General features: G+C 36.0%; 1 protein-coding gene across 10 annotated transcripts in view; it reads right to left on the reverse strand.

The window, feature by feature from the left end:
• Positions 1–603: 603 nt before the first annotated feature.
• The window catches only part of TMEM161B (transmembrane protein 161B), a 55,890-nt gene continuing 35,222 nt past the window's right edge, over positions 604–21,271 (reverse strand). For 6 of the 10 annotated variants that reach the window (XM_080636539.1, XM_080636538.1, XM_080636536.1 and 3 more), the window contains 7 exons: positions 18,933–19,084; positions 18,262–18,322; positions 16,392–16,532; positions 12,948–13,061; positions 11,744–11,918; positions 9,990–10,086; positions 604–9,130 (listed from right to left, as the gene is read on the reverse strand). In XM_080636539.1, the coding sequence (XP_080492665.1) occupies positions 8,853–9,130; positions 9,990–10,086; positions 11,744–11,918; positions 12,948–13,061; positions 16,392–16,532; positions 18,262–18,322; positions 18,933–19,084 (1,018 nt within the window). In that variant the 3' untranslated portion in view covers positions 604–8,852. Of the gene's footprint in view, positions 10,087–11,743; positions 11,919–12,947; positions 13,062–16,391; positions 16,533–18,261; positions 18,323–18,932; positions 19,085–21,271 lie in introns of all 10 variants that reach the window. The other 4 variants (XR_013958632.1, XR_013958633.1, XM_080636542.1 and 1 more) reach the window with 4 other exon arrangements.

Genomic DNA, 21,271 nt, shown 5'->3' on the forward strand with positions numbered 1-21,271 from the left:
TCCCACTGTCCATGTCACCGACAAAGATGTTGAACAAGACTGGTCCCAACACCGATCCCTGAGGGACACCACTCGTTACCGGTCTCCAGCCGGACATCGAGCCATTGACAACAACTCTTTGCGTGCAGCCATCCAGCCACTTCTTTATCCACTGAGTGGTCCACCCATCAAATTGATGTCTCTCCAATTTAGAGACAAGGAAGTCGTGTGGGACAGTGTCGAACGCTTTACACAAGTCCAGGTAGATGACACCAACATTTTCATCAAACCTCTAAGTGGTTCTTTGCAGGTAAACTACTTATTTATGTGAACAGACATTGTCTGCATATATACTAGAAAACTGTTTACTCTGCAGCACCCCAAAAAAGGAGGGGATACAAGGTATTGCCAATTATTTCTATAAGGAAAAATCATTTAGGCAGGCATAGAAACTGAAAAGTAGTCTGGCTATCACACATTCTTTGGGAAACCTGGATATTTCAAACAAGTTGATAACAAATCGGATATATCACACAAAATACAGAAAACAAAAATCACACTGATAGACAATAAACATTTATTGATCTTTGGCTTTAGAAATTGTTCTATTTTGGATATGGGAAATACTATATAAAATAATGGAAGATTGTTTCAGGTTTTTTTAAACCTAAATAAAAACAGTCTATCATTTTACACTGCATAAATGCAAGGCATGCAGAGTACATGTTGGGACACTGAAGTACTATATGAGCATCCCCACAGTAGACATCAAATGTCTGACATGGATCAACACTTTACAAAGGCAAGCAAGTTGGTGGGGCAGTTGATATACAGCAGATATCACAGTTTCTCTTCCATTTGCTGTGGTATTACCATTAGCAACTAGTAGATATAAATTTAATTTTAGTAATATGTACATTATAAGAGCAATATTAAATTATAGCATTTCAACAGAATGAATGGGGGAAAAGAAAGTATAATCTTGTTTCACTGTGCAAAATTTACTGATGTTAGAGGGATTTAGGTGTTTAGATGACAAACTAATTCTTACTATTTTCACATTAATAAAATGCTGCCTGATACATGGTAGCATTAAGCAAGAAAGAACCAGCTTCTTAAACGCTTTACAGTAAAACAGGCAATATAATTTCTTACAAATAGTGTAAGCTTACTGGAGCAAGTTTTCCCCAAACTGTGTACTACATACAGTACAGATTGCTACAGCCAGTTTTTAGAGCTGAAAGCTCAAAGTGCTTTTATAAGCCTTCCTCAGAGGAAGGCTTCCTTTGGTAGATTTGAACCAGCAATACCATCTCCACTTACAAGCACTTCGTGTTTAGGATGCATAATTAACTCAGGGGTAGGCACCTGCTGTTTCCTTACTGTTTTAATTTCCCTGCTGAACCAGATCAGGCATGCTCCACCTCCAGCTCTTGCTGCCCTCAGAAGTAGCTGAAGGGTAAGGAAGGGTGGTTTCACTGTTCAACACCCAACAGTGGGTGCTAGGTACAAGGCATTAACTCGTGCCTTTTCCCTTGAAGCCTCTTTGCTCAGTGACAGCCAGCAGTGTTACAATCCAGCTCTTCTGTGCTCTTTGTACCCCAAATCCATACAGATGCAGTGAACTCCAGTGCATTGAGCTAATGCAGAACCACTTACCTGGCTGAAGACACCTACATGACTGCACAGCTGGGACACAACTGACACCCAGCGTGTCACTACAAAACCTTGTTAAGTAACAGTCAGCCCTTCCAGAACTGTTTAAGTCCTCTCTCTCAGGCATAAAAGAAAGCCTGGATCACCTCCCCTGTGAAGAGAGGCTGAGAGTTGGGCTTGTTCAGCATGGAGAAGAGAAGGCTCCAGCGGGACTTTATAACAGTCTTCCAACACTTAAAGGGGCCGACAAGAAATCTGAAAAGAAGCTTCTTACAACGGCCTCTAAGGACAGGACAAGGAGGAATGGCTTTAACCTGACAGAGGGGAGATTGAAATGAGATCTTAGGAAGTTCTTCCCTGTGAAGGTGATGAGGCACTGGCTGCAGCTCACAGCCACAGAAGCTCTGGCTGCCCCATCCCTGGCAGTGTTCAAGGCCAGGTTGGACGGGGCTTGGAGCAACCTGATCTAGTGGAAGGTGTCCCTGCCTGTGGCAGGGGGTTGGAAGTGGATGAGCTTTAAGCTCCCTTCCAACCCAAACTATTCCATGATTCTATGGTTCTATGAAAACTGAACGCACAGGTCACAATGGCGTGTTATATGCCAGTTAGGAGGTGGGCAAAGCTGTTACATTATTATCACAGTAATGGGAATGGAAAAGATTTCTTCAAAATCTTACTTGCCTCCGATGTTTAATAACCCATAAATACACACGGACATTCTAATGCCAAAACTAGTAAGTTTATAGCAACTCCCATATTAAGGGCTAGCAGGCCTTGCATTTTCTTTCCAAAAGTTAATACTCTATTATGTAGCAAAACAACCACAAATGTTTACACAAGAAATTTAAAGCATGTGTTCTAGAGATCACTCACGTTTAGGCACTTTAGTCTACAGTGTACAAAAAGAATGCAACATTACTGTAGGTTGTTTATTATTTGCAGTAGTTGTAGCTAAGTATTATCCATACCGACTAAGGAAAAACAACCCCAAACACTAACCAACAAACGCTCACAAAGCCCCAACCCAGAACACAGCATATCCCCAGCGTCTCCAAGTGCTGCGCTTTCCTATTCACATATCCCAATGAAGCTTTACAGCATAAAGCAAACAGAACGATTTTGTTTTGAATCAGTCACAGGTAATGCAACACCAGTCAGGGATATGTCAATACAATGCAACAACCATCTGACACCATCTTTGCTGTGAAGCATGACGTTCTTAATACTTGTAAAGCTGTAACTACAAAAATCATATTTTAACAGTAATTTAGCGATAAGAGGAAGCTGGAATTCACATAAATAGCATCAGAGTCTTTCTCATTTGGCAAATACTGAATGAAGGGAGGGAAGTCTTCTTCGGTTTGTTCAAGAGCAGAATGCATAATGTGCTTTACACTTAAAAAGACAAGAAAAAGAGACTATTAACAGAACAGCAACACTGAATTTATGTGTGTTCCCAGCAACAAAGAAACATAAAGTAAAATATTTACAGCTGGGAGGATGTTCCCTGTGCAATTTGCAACCAGTCTACCTCATGAGAAATTTTAGGCTTAAATTGTTTAATAGCATCTTTACATCAACATTTGCTCACATAAGTGGGAAGACCAAAACATACAGATTCCTGTGATTGCTATTACAGAGTATTTAAGTATTCCTCCTAGAAGACCTTACATAGTGAAACATGCAAGGTTGTTACAAGGGGACAAAGGAATGACTGAAGAGTGGAAAAATAAACTGTTGGCACATCATGACATGGGTATGAACTGTATTTACAAAATAAAACTTTTGTTGTGTTTTAATTTGTTCCAGGTTGTTATAAAAAAATACTATAAATCCCCATTCTTGAAGCTTAGAACATATACAAGAAGCGGATTTTCAGTGAACAGAGGGAGACAGAACGAGGTTCACCTGAAGCACAGATATTTTAAGCCAGGCTTTAAAAAATTCTTAGCAACATTATAAAATAGAAATGGCCTGCTACTGAGGAGGTTTGTAAAAAGCTACTTTCAAAACTCTACTGAGATGTGTGTTTGCTTTATAAACAGCAGAGTCATACACATAAGTGTGTTGTTGAGAGAAATGCTGTGAATCCAAATGAAAATTTGTGACTGATGTGTCATGTATGGAAAAAGTTTCACATATGGAGAAAGTTTGGTATTTACAGGTGGATTTCACCCTGCAATAAAAAACTGCATACTTGTTAGTACTTCAGTCTGGACATCAAGTTTTACAACCAAAATTTAGTGTAAAAGTATTTGACATCTGGTTGCAGGCACTGACATTAATAAAAATTTAAAAAAAAAAAAAAAAAAAAAAAAAAAATCCATGGTATCAGGATTAAACATAATTTCCATTAAAAACACCACTGAAATCAAAGTTATAAAAAATACATATATGCTGGCAGGCAAAACAATGTCCAGTGCAGCATTACTCTCCTGGCAGTCCACAGTGAAAGACTGGAAAAAGTGCAGCATATAGAGATGTCAGTAAATCAGCCCTGAAATAACATCTTGGCCTCATGATCTCACCTACAGAGGAGGAAGACCTTTCAGTGTGGTGTTAGAAGGAGATGAGACATGCCATCTATATCAGTGCACGTACTGCCAAAGCCACGAAACATGACAGAACTTCCTAAAGAAGAAATTGCACAAAAATCACTTTGAAGCACAGGCTGAGTGCTTTACATCAGCTTGCCTAACTAGATCAGACACTTGTTGCCTAGATGCTCTTTAGAGTAATTATCAGTGAGGTCAAAATATTGCTCTTAGTTTACCATTTGGGATTTAGGCTGCAGATGCCAAGAATAACAGTCTTACGTGCTCATAATGGTAAATATTCACAATTAAAATTTTATTTTGGATACAAGTGATCTGCTGTTGCCTTCCTCTCTTTCTATTGCGGCTGAGCAAAATCTCAAGACTTCTCCAAGACAACACACAATTTTCTTTGCCCTCATTTTCATTGACCACTTCCATTTTCTCTGTGCACTTAATTCTTCAATCTGAACTAAAACTTTCTAGTAACTTTGTAGTGACAAAATGAACTGTGGGTTTGTGGCAAACAAATAAATGTGCAAACTGAGCTGTGTGACAAAGCGTGGAGCTTTTTAAAACTGTTCAAAATCTTCTCTGGAAAAACAAGCTAATGTTCAGAAGGGCTTTGAGAATAAAGAAGCATAAGATCTTTTGCCTTGTAGAGCCTTCCAACAGCTTTTAAGATTAGACGCTTTAAATTTTCTCTGTGGTAAGTCCAAGACTTCAATTACCACAATTACTGTGACAAAGTACAAAACTTTTCATTATTCCTTTTAAGTCAGTTGACATTTCCGTACTTTCCAACTGTTTTACAGACTGAGGTTATGCTACCCAATTGTGCTGTTGATGTACCCTGGTGGCTTTTTTGTTTGTAGGTGTGTTTGGCTTTACAACCCACATAAGCACACATCTCTAGTCATACATCTCACAGTACTTGTGACTCAAAGCAGAACTGTTATAGGAATGACTTTTCTAAAGCATATCCTTCTGTACAAATATGTTCTCTTGCATCAATACTACTTGTTTATTCCCCATCACTTTATCATTTGATTGTTATGCAAAAGGAGTCTGGAAGAACTAAAAACTGTGCAGCTAAAAATACCTCAAAACCTGGCAAATCCTGCAGCTTAAGAAGGTACCAAAACAGGACAAGCACTGCCTAAGAACACTGCCTGCAAAGTGGAAGAAAAGGCTTGTTATAATCTATTCTCTTCTTCTTAATCAACTCCTCTAAGCTCAGAAACAGCCCAAGTGTTATGTTTGGGCTTCCCTGAACTTGCTGGAAGACTTGGATTTATCACTATCTTTAATAAAGGGACTACCATAATAACAGTGCAGTGTTTATCATTAAGTTTGTTCATATTTCAGCTGAAATTCAAAGTTATTTAAATGAATTAAAGGAACTAATACTTCAAAAATAGATTCATTAAACCAAATAGATTAATTTAAACCAAAACAATAAAAATCAAAATACGATCCTGAACTAATTTAGCCCAATCAGTTCTCTGTAGGGAATGCAAGGAAAAAGCTGTGGACAGGAAAAAGAAATAAAGCTAACAGTCACATTACTGGAGTGAGAAAGTGAGATCAGAATTAAGGAAGAAATAAGGAAAGAAAGAAATGCTGATTCTCTGTCAAAGGCACCTTTCCTTCTAAAATCTCTCTGAAATTAATTAGGTAGTGGGAAAAACCAAGACCAAATGTTTAAGAATACTGAATAAAAGCTACTAAGATTTGAGTAATGTTTAACCTGGTTTATCATTTCTGCAAGATGATTCCTCCTCCTGGGTGCTGATAAAGTTACTCATGAAGAAATAACAGCATTTGCTTGCTGCTGTTTTGAAGGAACTTACAAAGAAGTGAGCAGATGCTGCTTTGAAGCTTACATGGAAGTCAGGACTATCAGGGTTGATATTTTATTAAACAGTCACTTTTGAGCATGTCAAGTAGTTGTAGGAAGCACTGCTCACAACCACTGAAATATGCTCCCTCTCGTTTTACTGTCACCTCACATTTCAAAGGCATTTTTTGCTATAGTTTTTAATAAGCCTCCTAGACTCATGTAAGGATTAAATGGATCCAAAGACAGACCATCTCCCACTCAAATCAGACTGCGGACCAGGTCAGCCATTCTGTTCTGCAGCACAATGAAACAGCAAGCATTCATCTCAAACTTACAACATCCAGGTGCCCATTTTTCACTGCGATCAGTGCGACATCTGAAGAGTAAGCCAGCATGAGCTTTTACCAAAAGCTCTGTGAAGCTCAGCTATGCACACAATTTTTGCTGAGTGCAACATAACTACAGCTCAGTTTTACTTATGAGCTTCCAAAATACCGATGCCAACAGAAACTTTGTTACTTAACATTATGTTGATGTCTTCTCCAGTATCCAAAGTTTACTCCCGTCCAGTTGCAACAATAGGTTAAATCTTCTCTATAGTAAGCTTCATCAGTCAAGTTCACTGTCAGAATTGAACTGCCCTTTATCGCTTTATTTTCCTGAATAAACATTAACATTGGTACCTAACTATAACCTAAAAGCTGACTTTATTAATTCTGTTAGTAATGATACATCTCAAACTAACAGAAAGTGTGTCTAGTGTTGCTGGAGCTGTTATCATATGTCATTCTGTTCATCTGAAAGACATTTCCTAGGCATGTTTTGAGGTCTGAATCTATGAAGTCAAGTATTTTTCTTTAGGCCAATTCATACAGTTAGGCTTTTGTCCCTGTTAGTTATGAAAAGTTGGTGTGGAAAAAAAAAAAACAAAACCAAAAACAAAACAACAAACCAAAGATTGCTGCACCAGTAGCATTGAAAATACTACACTACAATGAAACCAGTAGAGTCATGCAAGGTGTTCTCAGACATTACCAAAGCATGCGATAGGTACTAGCTGGCGTACAAAAATCTTTCCCTAGTATCAGTAAATGCAATTTAATAAACTAATAAATAACTTAAAAGGCATTCAACATAGTAAGACTATTTATCATCAGCTTAAATTGTTGATTTTCCACATTTCATTGAGTTTGTTTTCCCATATGGTAGGTTTGCTACATATTAAATAGTTAAGCTTTTCCATATAAATACTTGTTGTATGCCAAAGCTGTATGCAAATTCAGGAGAGAAAGAATGATAACATCAAAACAGCTAGTTTTAGCTAAAAATACCACTGACCTCTGCAAAGTATATTAACTTTTTTAAAAAGTTACTGCATATAAATCCCTACTCCTCTTTTGCAGTTACACAAAACATCTGAAAAATTGTCATTCTACTTTTTTTTTGCAATGGTTTTATACTTGGAATCTATCCCTCCAGTTAAGCAAAGCTTGTAAAGTTAATGCTTTGCTCCTCCTTCCTATAGCTGTTTTATTAAACAGAAAATCTATTTCTGAAGCCAAGAGATACTGGTTGTCACTATACGGCCAAGTTAACACAGATTAGAGTGGCAAAACATGATGATCTGACAGAGCAGAAATTTCAAGATTAAGAGTTTAAGTAGATCTTTTCTTTCCAAAGAGCCTAAGTTCTTTAGTATAGCTAAGTACCTCTGAAAAGGCACCAAAAACAGATAGCCCTTTCAACTGAACTTTAAAAAAAAAAAAAAAATTTTTATTTTTCACTTTAAAAGGGATCTTGAAATTACTAGATATTTAGAAATTACTAGATATCTAGAAATTACTAGATATTACATCCCTCTCCCATGGCCCTGTAAGACACATTCAGTAATTTAAAATAAAGATTCCATATTTTATAACTTCATATATATTATATATTTAATATATAATATATATTTATATGTACACTGCACAGATACATACACTCTCAGTCAGCAGGATCAAACTATTTTGTTTTGAAATGTTTGATTGGTGTCACTACTCTTTTGTTTCGTGAATTCAATGGGATTTATCTATTACCTGAAAAGAAATTTAAAAGATCCAAATGGAACCTGTGGATCAAAATTAGCACCAATACAGATGGCCACTACTTTGAAATGACTGCAGGGACTGAAATAATATGTTTTTTATAACTCCTCTCTTACTGCACAAGCATTCCTGCAAAATATTTAGGCAGCAATACCTGTCAGGCCCATACATCTAGTCCTGTTAAATTTAAGTTTTATACAACTTTCCTTACTGTAATATACAGTATCTCTTTTGTTCTGTTGGATTTTTTCATTTTTCATGGAGAAAAGTGATCAACAGCTATCCAACAGAATTATTTATTTATTTTTTAAATCCCCAATCTCCTTCCATTGTATGGCTCAGTTTCAAGATTTAATTGATAGGCAGCCACCACCACTATAACCAGTACCCTTCTGACACAGTTCAGTCACTGACTGTTGATGCTTAGAACACAAAGTTTTGAGGCTGGTTTGCTGTTTATGGAAATCAAAATACCCAGAGATCGTATCTTTTTGTCACCACCTGCCAAACAATAACGTCACTGAGTCCCGATACTATAATTCAACTAGTTACCTACCATTTGGGTAACAAAAAATAACAAACCCAGTTGCGAATTTAAACATTATATGAATATTCACCCTGAGAACACAGAGGAAGTGTTTAAAAAAAAATCTGATATGTTTTCATTTATAGTTCTTTTCTCTTCACCTCTTCTTGGGCACCTGGGTTTGTATCTAGTATTTGACTTCACATATGCTTTCTCCGTTGACCTGTTTAGGCGACAGTCAGGTACTGGTGATAGAAAAGCCCAAAAAGGCTTGTAGAGAAGAGACAAGCAGCAATCCACCAGGTGAGGAAAGACAGGAGTCCCCGGAACAGGAGAGGAGTGAAAATATTCTTTAGGCTTCCCAGAGCCATTGTTATTTGTACTACAGTTACTTTCATCTTTCCATCAGCAGGTGGAGACTCAGAATAAACTGAACTGGGAAGCAGACTGTTTTCTACTGGAGTGTCAGAATTCAGTTCTGGGTAGATGCCCCAAGAATAATTACCTGTTAAAAAGAAACAAGCAACACATTTTTGTAGATTTAAATTCAAGTTCTATTATTTCTATCACTTTATAGATCATCTTATATATATTTTTCACACACACAAACCCAAAAGTTTTTATAACTTGGTAAATACTAACTGTATGTCATCGTGATCATACCGTGAGCTATTAGGATTCATCTTACCTTTTGACAACCCAACATCCAGATGTGAAGATGTGACATAGTTACCTTGGGACCCCTGTCAGTGTTGGGTATGATTCATCTTACCAGATGCAGATGTCTAGTCCAGAATGGGATGAATCAGAGCCTAATAAAGCCTATCTCTTTCCGTTGACATTTTGCAAAGAGAATGCCATGACTGCATGGCAGGCTGTGAAAGACATCCCTCACAAGAAAGAAAGAAGAAAAAAAAGACTCCAAGAGCAACATCAGCTCTCCCAGCAATGAAATGAACCCCATATCTCACAATTTCCACTCAAATGCGTACTGAAGACTGAAAAGCTGAAAAAAAAAAAACCCTTAACAGCTGCTTATAAGGTTAAACCATTAATGCTTTATACAGCTCACTTTTAAAATACTTTTTTAAGAGACATTTCAACAGAAGCAAAGAGCATCACTGGCTGTATTGCACAACTTCTCACAAATAAATCAAACAAATTAGCATATAATTGAAAGATGTCAAAAGCAGCAACAGAAGAGGACGGCTTAAAAGCACACATCAGAATGTTTTATACTGTAGGGAACTACAGTAAATTTCTGTATTGCAGGTACCTGTACATTCTAATTTTCTTCAGTAAGTTGAAAACATAAGAGCCTTGGACAGAACAGGACATATTTTTGTTGATCCAGTTTTGCCTACCTAGTGTTTTCAAGAGCAGAGTTGTGTGAAGGAGCATTACCAATGGTGCAACATACTGCAGTGCAATTACACAAAGATAATAGAATACCCGAGCCACCTGGGAAAACAGAAAAGAGTAATTCATGAGTTCAAGCTGATCAGAGCAAACCTTTATGAACAAGTCTAGAAAAAACAAGCAATTTATTAAAAAGAGGGTACTTATGCATTAAAGCTGTTTTAAAAGTTTTCCAGCACATCTTGGCATGTGACATATTGTCTTCAAAAGATGTACTGAAGAAATCCCTATAAAGAACTCTAGTTTCAAGATGTTTACAAATCTGACAGAAAGAGGTGAAAGCAAATAATTAAAAGCATTAGTTCTCTTCCAAGGAACAGAATTGATTTTACTTCTGCAAACTATGTATCATCATTCAAAGGTTCCCATTTCAACATACCAGAATCAAGCTAAATATATGTTTATATTTTTTAAAGTCCCCACTGATTTACAAACTAAATCCCATTTCAAAAATGAAGTTGTAGTTACAGTCCAAAGCCTCACGAAGCAAATAAAAGTCTGATTAATATTGCAGTCTTTTTTTGAAACTGAGGTATTTTTAAGATTTCTAACTGTGAAACATCAGTATTTTAAAAACAAGATGACTTTTCATTAGTAGTTGATCAATAACAGCATTTGAATGGTCTTTATCTCAGGTATATGTTATAGTTCATTGAAATCCACTCAGATTTATCCCTCCCGCTGCTCCCAATCTATTCCATCTTTCTCAAAATTGTCACATTACATATTGTATGCAAGCTATTCACTTGAAAGACTAGACCAAATAAAGAAGGAAAAGTCACAAAATCAACGGCAAGCAAGCAATGAAATAAAGCTACTTGGATTTTTGAAAAGAACAGACTACAGAGTAGCAAAAAAGATGAAGGCAGAAATAACATTTATGGAAATATCTCTAAAACCTCAAAGGGCTTTGTGATGAGCAAGCATAAAAAAAAAAAAAAAACTTACATGAGAAGAAAAGGTAGTAAGACACTGAAAGAAGAAAAAGCATCAGACAAAAAATACTGCAAGGAAATGGATGGACTAAGATAAAAAGAACAAATTAAAAAAGTAGTAATTCCTGTAGGATGACAGATAGGAAAGACTTTACTGGCAGTTCCAAAAGAAGATAAAGCAGACGTGGCTAATAAAACAAGACAGATAGGACTTCATTTAATGTCTATGTCCTTCTCAAAGAGAAGGTATGAAGATACTGGATAAACGGATTCAGGAAATGCTACATGGAGAAAATAATTCTGGTTTATAGACAGGATGAAAGCTCTCAGAACTAAGATTATGTACTTACAGCAATGAGCACATTTCTGTCCTAAACCAGGTTCTGCTACATGTATTTCCTAACATTTTCCTGAAGCAATCTGCTAGCCACTGCATTTGCAAATAATTACTGCACAGTCCACTTACAGCCTTCAGCAACTCAGTTAAAGCCAAGGACAAGACTGTAAGTAATAGTGACAATCCTAAGAGAGGAATCTTCGTTTCGTGGCAACTTGCCAATAACTTAAGATAACTGCATAATGTGTGATACTTCTCTGCACATTTTGGTTTGCAGAATTTCTCTGTGATAGTGCTTTTTTTATACGATACAGCCTAGGAAGCTTCATTCAGATTTCAGCTCTGGTGCCACAGAAGACACAAAAATTGGAACAAAGCAACTGTACAGAGCACTCCGAATGCATAACCTCAGTGCCACCATACTTACCATTTTCTGCAAATCAACCATACTTATTCTGCCAGCTTCCTTTTTCATTTGATCCACACTTTTCTGGGCTAAATTCAGATAGGCCTGTAAATGATGGCGTATCATACCTAACCGTAAAGCACACAACAGGATTACAATCCACAGCCTGACAGTGTCAAAAGTATCTTCTGACATCCTGTGGATAAAAAAACAAAAAAAAAGGTAAAGCTGTTTTCCATTGGTCAGATATTTGTATCATCTGTAAAGGAATCTTGAAGCACATTGTTAAAAATTCTTAACTTACAATCTACAGTTATGTTCACATGCAAGCAGGATTCACTTTTGCCCTCCAATTCTCTCTTTACTGCTACTTCTTAGTAGCCCTGTTACAGCATTAAATCCACATTAGTATCCATTTGTCTGTGAACAAGAGCAGCTCTTAAAGGCTTAAATTCTGACTAATGAAGATATGATGCTAAAATACAAGCTCGCTCAGATAATTACAGGTTTTGAGACACACAGTTCTGGACAGCAAATGCGTACTTCAGTTGCCTTAGATAACCTGCTATAGCACAGCCCTCATTTAAAATAAACTGAGGAACACCTCAGAAGCATCTCGTAAGCCTAGCAAGCTGTAAGTGTCAGGCAATCATATCTGTTTGAATACTACTCTTCTGAATTATCTAGACTAACAGTGATAATGACAATCACCTATGCTACTGATACTATATTTATTTCAGATACCACTCTTCCTGAAAATTCCTTTCCCTTCTATTTTTTAAATATTTCAGCTACCAATTTCATATGCATTTCATCTACACATGCATCTGAAGATAAATCACTGAGGTCCATTCTCATGCCAGTGTATCTTGACTGCCTTCAGTGAAACCACCCGTCCCCTGCACCAACATGTAAGACACAAGGTTCCAGAAAGTGGCACTGAGGAGGTATTCCACCCCTAGGAAGGAAAACCACTGCTGCCAACCAGATGCCAGAAGACAGCATTTTGGGAACCACCAACTTAAAATTCAACATTCTGCAACTAATTCTCATTCTTCCAAAATAATCAGCTCTTCAGAGCTCAGCTGCAACTTCCACAAGACTTGTGACAGCAGATGCTATTAAATTTTAAGTCTTTCACGTTTCTATGATTTCCACAGGACACTACTCAGACTTATGGTTTTGCTCTCAATACCCCAGAAAGAATTTTTAAAGGGAATCTTACAAAGGGATGCTCTCTTTGCCCAAAGGTGGGTTCAAAATGTAGTCCTTAGTGATTGGTTTTACCCACAGTAGAACCATAAATAAAGGTGCCAAGAAGTTTATATGTAGCAATGTTCTGAAAGAAATAAAAAAAAAAGGGGGGGGGAAGTTATTAAATACAAACAATTACCATACTGTTGAAAGTGGGTGTACAGACTGAAAAGGAGAAATCCAAATTTTAAAATAGTTGAGAAGAAGTTAAATAAGATTAACTTTCCTGTTCTATAGGTATGACATACATTTCAACAAATCAGTAATAATGCATACTGTGAAATCACACTGGCTGTGGCTTTAAAAAAGTGCTCTTAGAATATCTGAAAAACTGATTTATTCTAAACAATCTAACCAAAAGAGCTGCCTGCATTAAGCCACATGACAGAAAAGACAGCTGCTGAAAATTTCCATGTGATGGTATAACATCAAATTGCACTAGCTAATTGCAGCTTTAATCTAGAGAATTAGAATCTCAGATAATCATGATCAGATATATTAAAAATATACTCTTAAAGTACTATTTTTTATTAAAAAATTACTCAGATTAATTTTCATTATTGATAAGAGACAAGGGGAAACAGTTCTCAGAGGTCAGATTTCCCAGTTTAACGAAGTAATGAAGTATTTTACTTAGGAACCGTGACTAAAGGAAACTTGGTACTTACATTCAACTAGAATCAAAATAAATAAATACAAAAAAGAAAAAAGTCAGCACAGCTATTCCATTTTAGAAGCATTGTACAAAACTGTATTGTCAATGTAAAAGTAGAGTAGTACTCTCTTGTAATCTTTGCGTACAAAACAAACAGTAGAATTTAAAAAAAGGAGGTATTTTTCTGGATTTTTCTTCCAGAATCGTTCTTTATCTCCAAACCCCACATCCCAACCATTTTTCATTACTAAAATCAAACTAAAAGAGTTGAAGACTTCAGCGCTGCAGATCTGGTGGTTTTGCTAGTGCAATGCTTCCTCACTAACAGAATCAGCTTGTCTATACTTCCACCTCCAACCAGACAGCTTCCACACTATAGAAAAAATGAGGTAATCAAAAGTTATTCTGAAGAACACAAGTCCTTTCTGATTTCTAGACTTCCTAAAACCATTAAGATGTTTGCATATTTCAGAAGATATCGCATGCACATTTAAATCATCGATGAAGAAATAAGCACTGCTAGTCTGTTGCTAGGGAACACGACAGCACCGAAGAACAGTCCAAAGCATTTCACTCACTTGTGAAAGTGTTTTACCTTAGCTTCAACTTATTTAAGACATCCTACCAAGCTAATGGACTGGGATGTGCTAAAGGCAGCAAGAATCCCTTTCTGTCTGAGTACAGGGAGAAAAGCTGAAAGACTCTGGAAAATGAGGGAATGTGTATGAAAATGGTACAAATTGATTAAGACTCAAAAATATATGCAGCCAAAGATATTTCTAAAGAAAAAAAAAAATCAAACCAGCTATCAGAACCAAAAAGGACTCCAGATTATTTTTATTCCTTTTACCAAAAAAAAACCCCTATACTGCTCAATTCCTATACAAATAAAAGTGCCACATTAATCATTTTGTGTATATTAAGTAAGTTCACCATTGACCTTTAGGCGACCTTGTTTCCTCTGGGGATTTTTCTGGTTGTGGGGTTTTGGTTTTGGGTTTTTTTTCTGGTTGGGTTTTTTTTTTGGGGGGGGATTCTTTTGTTAGTTGAGATTTTTCTCCTTTTTTTTTCTCGGGGGGGGGGATTTGGTTTGGGGGAGGAGTTTGGGGGCTGGTATTTTTCTGGACAGCTTTGTGGGTCTGGGATGGGGGTTTTTTTTGTGGGTTTGTTGGGGTTCTTTCCCTTCTAAAAGTAGACCATATATTTGACTGCAGACACAGACAATGTTTTCCTGCACCCAAATTAGAGAGCTTTCCATTAGTGACATGTTGTCTTCATTTACTACTGCCATTTAGTCACTGACAAACAATTGCAAACAGTTCGTAATGACGGACTCATTGATAAAAACACATCACTAAGGGCAAATACCCATCCCTTCAGGCCAGTTAGAATCTATCACTTGCCAACGATTCTCCATTTATAACTGCATTATTTAATTACATTGATATCTGACCAAGTTTTAATCCATTTAACGTAATTTTTATACTGCCCCAGTTGAACAGTCAGCGAATTGGTAGACTTTTGAAAATTTGCTTGGTGTTGCACAAAGTTATCTTCAACCAGCTCCAAAATCCTCTAAACATTAAGTTAGAGAAGATTCATTTTTCATAACTCCATTCTAGTGGATATTAATTACCCTTTTAGTTCTTGATTAATGAACTTCTATTTCAGCAGGTTTATATTTCTGCCTATTATCACATGCTCACAGATAGAGGAAGATGTTGGAAAATTACGAGGACACTTACAGAAAAGACGTAAGAAATTTTAAAATACTGAGAACCATAAAAACGAAAACCTAGGAAGTTTATTTAGCTTATCTGAAAAGAACAGATTAAGAAGTGACTGGGTCACAACCTACACATACACAGAAACTTAACAGCAGATACAAGAAGCCAGCAGCTTTCAGCTGTACCTGGATGAATTCAACTGCAATGAGTGCAAGTATAATACAGAGTACTTGGCTATAAATTTACCAAGACTGAAGGACCCATTTTAAACACAGATTAATTTTTAAGATGGGCACTTTTTGGGGAACAAAAAAAAAAAAAAAAAGCAGTTTGAACATAAATAATTTCCGTATCAGAAAACATAGCGGTTCTCTTAGGAAAGTGATCACACTAAATGATCACAATGGTCTATGCTGCATAATCTGTCATTAACATGTATTAAATATCAAACACAGAGATCTATCAAAGACATCTGGATTTTCTCCCTCAACCAGAGAGCGCTGAGGAGAAACAGTTAGGTCAGAGAAAACATTTTTACTACCAAACTTAAGGACAGTTGAAAATTAAAATATTCCCTTAAACTCATATTAATGTCTGACCCTTATTAAATATTCTGAGTCGTTTTTTCTTTGTATCTTACCCTGAACTTATGAAATGCATGAGGGTCACCTGGAGGTAGGGGTGGAAAAACAAAAATTCCTCTGGTTGCACCTCTACTTCGTGAAAGTCATCTTAACTTCGGAGAAGATATGATGGGGAAAAGGAAGCAGTAAGCAGAAACATTCACGGTGGAGCATTTGCAGAAGAAAAGGAAAGCTCCTTTAATTGGGACTCTAATTACAAGGCAAAGAATGTAATAAGATTGGCAGAGCACAGGTTGAGCAGAAAGAGGCAGGTAGCAAGTCTGCTCAAGATAAGAAAAGCAGGCAGCAATAGAAGTCACTACCTTCTTGTTGGAATAGTTTGCTTTATTTTCAGACATTAGAGATTTAAGACTCAGTAGTATACCTATGTGCATAGATTTTTCTCTTACTGTGTTATTTTTTCTGTTGCTAAATTCAGAGCATCCAGATGCATTTGAGCCAGTCGCAAGCCAGGGAATGTCAAAAAAGCACCAATAAGTGAACACAGAACAGCCAGGAACAATTTGAAGGTTAGTTTAGACACAGGACCCCTAAAAGAAAAGAAAGGAAATAAGCATTTTCTTGGGGAGGAAGTTGGGGGTGGGGTATCAGAGACTACTTTCAACTCAACAGTATCTAACAATTAAAGAAGCAAACAGTATTCTATAGTCCTACTCTGGAATAACAGCATTATTACAAACCAATCAGGAGCTAAAACCAAAAAGGTCAAATATTTATTTCCCAGACAAACAGGAAACCTAAGCTATTGCCTATAGACATTAAGTTTGTTAGTAGAGAAAAAAAAAAAAAGAGTAATTTTAATTGCAATTAACAGCAAATTATATAACAGAAACCTAATCATTATGTTTTTAAGAGAGGAACAGATGCATCATGTTTAACTGGTCAAAGGCAAAATGGATATTTAAGTTATGCTACTTACATTCTACCTTTGCCCATAAAAAAGCTCCATCAAACATTCATTACTGCAGTTTTTCACAGATTTATTTAAAACATACATGTGCACAATTAACTTCAAATGATTAATGTAGTTTGCTTTCATGAATTATTGAGTATACAAGAAAAATTCAGGAAAAGAAATATCCAGGACCAACTGAATTACGGAATTAACAAACACTGGATTACACAAAAACAAAACAAAACAAAAAAAACCAAAACCGTAACCAACACCAAGAAACAAAAACAACCCTCCAAAAAAACCAAAGCCAAAACGAAATGACATGCAACTAACACAGATTAAAGAGAAACAAAAATAAATCTAGTAAACCACATGAGTTTCAGATTTTTTCTTAATCTTTGTCATATACATTACCAAGAGACACTACCATAAATTCAACCATTGCTGTAAACAGCCAAAGCATTGCAAAAGTTAAAAAATAAACAAACACTTAACAGGAAAAGCAATATATAAGTTAGCAATCTTGCAATAGCATAGGAAAATCAAGGTGAAGAAAACCCATGGGATTCAGGTAAGGGTTTCCCATGAGTTTATTCATAAATGACATACTAGCTTAAGGAAACTTCCACTCCTCAAAAATACATTCCATAGCTTCTGGACGATACTTGACAACTTCCACGCAAAACATCCAAAGTGAACTTCCACAGTGATGACACACCCCATGAATGCTTTTAGAGCAAGTGTGTAAGAAAAGAATTGTAATCAAAATCCATTTTGCTATATACAAAGGCTGTCTATGATAGCAACTGTATATTTATGCAAAATTACAACCTATGGCATGTTCCTTCAACAGTCTGTTCAAAACTTGGATGTCCTGTAGCAAGCAGATGTTTTTGCATAATAGTAAAATGCTATGACAACCTGAAAATAGGACTGAATACCAAAATTTACTCTCAATGTCAACTTTATCACAAGCTCCATCTGTAGCTTTTCCACCCTCACCCTCCTGCATGTGACTGGCATGGCAAAAAATAACCCATCACCTGGTTTAAGCAATACTTACAAAGCCGAGGGGAATTACCTTGAAAAAAATCTTTATAATTTTGAACTATTTTTTATGAACTACAACCAAAATGTCAGGGTAGAAACTATCTCCAAATTAAAAACAGAAAACACAGCTGCAACTTAATTAATTTGTGAGTATTGATGAATTATTTTCATTAACTCAACTCTTCACATTACTATCAAAATTTTAAGTATGTACAAAGAGGAAAATATGCAAGACAAATGCTTGCTAAGAAAGTCCAAGTGCTTCAGTTATAAACGCACACATAAACCAGATAAATATATTTCCAGAAACTTACTGGGATTCCAGGCCCTGCTTTTCAAGAAATTGCATAGCACTTTCGGAGAAATTTGAGAATCCTGCAGAGACATATATATCTATTTTATTAGTGTACAGACAAAGAATCCCTTTTTGAAATAAAACACTAGATAAAAGTTATTATTTCAAGCAAATTTCCCTTCTGTCTAGCATAGCTCTTTCATATGCCATATATTATAGTCACATATCATGGCCACATATTGCATTATGGCTAATTAGTATGCCACAATGCAATAAAGTTTGATTATTAGCATCTCTGGTATTTGTACGCTTCAAGAACATGAATAAAATTAACATTATTTTTTACAAATATAAATGTTTGGTCTGTTCTTTTTTTTCCAGTAAAGGAGCTTCACTTTACTATAAAAAGGCAAAATAGGTTAAATGCAAAACTGGAAGGCAAATATAATTAACAAAACAAACAACCTAGGCAACTACTACACTATTTAAAACAAGCGGAGAAAATATACAGGATGTCCTTCAGAATCTGCATTCTGAAGCAGAATTTCTTCAAAGCAGAATTTCTTAGAAGTGTATGAGAGAGAGTTCCTTTTAACGCAAATATTCTCAAAATCACCTAAAAGTATGGAAATAAATTTTTCAGGTCATGCAATCACTAGAGGTGTTGTGAACACTTAAGAAAGGAGTTACCTGATTCCAGTCCAAATTCTAGATAGTTTTCTGTCACAATGAGAATTGCCATTGCTTTCACAAAGAAAAAGAAACCAAAGGTGACACAGACTGATCTTTCACCTCCATCCTCTACTTTGAAATAATGGGTAGTCAATGAAAATAGTACCTTGCTGCACAAGAAAAAGGTCAAGGAAAATTAAGTTTGTAAAATAACTAAATTTAAGAAATATAAAGCTGCATTTGGGTCATCTACACTAGGGTGTTCCTATGATGCTCAATTATTTTACTTTTTTTTTTTTAAGTAATGTGCTCAGCCAATTTCAGCTTAATATTACAGAATACTGTAAAGCAAAATAATCACGCAATGGGTAGCCAGGAATACATTACTTTGGAGTATAGCTTTGATTTAGGCTTGTTTATTTATAGTCAACTGCAGCAATATTCACTATCAACCCAACAGAATTAAACCACAGTTTAAACAACTACATAAATGTAAGTTAGAACAAACAAAAAATAGGACAACCATATCTTCAATGCAAATTATTGATACAAATGAAAAATATTCCATCGAACTAGCATAACTCAGGATTTAATAGATCAATTTCAAAATGCAAAATATTACTTCTGAATGCAACAACTGTGATGACAGGGAAGTGAATAAACATTCATAACCACAGAGGAGCTATACGTGTTCTTCCTGAATGCAAGGTACAACAGCAATACAAACAGCAAGAACTCGGTGTTCCAACAAGCACTTTTATCCATAATGGGATAAAACTTACTAACTATTTCTGCACACAGGGAGTATAGACCTCCCTCACAAAAAACTGTGATAATTGTTGCTTAGCTTATTACATTTGTGTTTATTAACCGAAAACACATGAAAGATGAAAGTTAGATTTCCCTACTTTCACATGAATGTCTTTGAAATTTTTACCTATCAAAGACAGTAAAACAAGTGCATTGTTTAGTAGTATGTAGGAAAGAAAAAGCTATCCCATGCTCATCTTAGGGAAAAAAAACAAACAAAAGATAAAACCCGTTATAATCTGGTATGATATATTAAGTCCTTCCATGTAACCCTAGTGCCACAAATACAAACATCTAAGACATTACCTGCTCTGTTATAAAGCTGCTTTTAAAATGTTTATTGAGTATACTCCTTTTCAACACATTTCTAAACACAGAAGTTATCTCCAAAGTTAAACAGAAGATTAGGATAAACTTCTCTTATTACTGTAGCCCATTACAATTATGGGTTGTTTTTTTTTAATGGCATGCAATTTCCAGTCCATATAGGTATCTAGAGATCGCTCTAGACATGACTTGCTTTGAAAAAATGAAAAGAAAAAGGAAAAAAAATGGTTTTAAGTGTAAATTGTACCTTTTTTTCATCTATGCAATAACATTCATTCTTATTTGCACTCTTTTTTTGCTGCTGGATGTGTTTGAAGATGTAGACTGCATGAAAACATGTTTTAGAGTACCTATTCAGTAACACAAATGAACAGTCATCAATTAATCCCTCAAGAAACTATATGATTATGCAATATTGCATTTCATTAGCCAGCACATATTTAACACACACAGTGCTGTATTTCATGCATATGCAAAGAGGTACTCACACACAAGAAAGTGGCCTAGGGACAGCATCTAATAACTCTAAATTAACAGTAATCAACTTAAGCTCCCTTCATAAATCACAGAAAGAAGACACAGCTCATCCAGAACACAGGTACATAATAGGTCATACAGACCATGTTCTGGAAAACTGTTTCCCTAACGCATTCTTAAAGCCAGGTGTCTTTTAACAGCTAGGGACATCAATCACAAATTTAATGTACATTGATTCAAAATCTTGAAGTTATACAAAGGACTTCATAATACTTTGTGATCAATAATCCTAACCTATAAAGAGATTTATAATCCCCTAGACACTTTTATTTTCAACTACGGATTGTGCCTAAAGGATGTGGAAAATGCTATTAGAAAAAAGAAAGCATACTGACAGTAAATTCCAATTACAGTACAGATTCAGTACCCAATATATCAATGAATGATTATGCAAACTACTTGTGACTGAAACTCTCTGTTAGTCAAGGTAAGCACTGCTCAGAAGCAACTAAAACATCAGTGTGTTAACAGTGTTATTCTCAGACTAAAGCCACAACAGTGTTATTCTCAGACTAAAGCCACACAGCACTGTACCAGCTATCAGGAAGCTACTATCCCAGCCAAAACCAGGAGAGCCGCTAATAACAGCACGCTGGGACCAGCACCAGATTAATTTCTGGATTTTTTCTGAATATCTACACTATGAACATTAAAAAATGCTAACAGTGGGCTACTGCACTGAA

The sequence above is a fragment of the Psittacula echo genome, assembly GCF_963264785.1.
Source record: "Psittacula echo genome assembly, chromosome: Z".
In the NCBI taxonomy this organism is placed as follows: Eukaryota; Metazoa; Chordata; class Aves; order Psittaciformes; family Psittacidae; genus Psittacula; species Psittacula echo.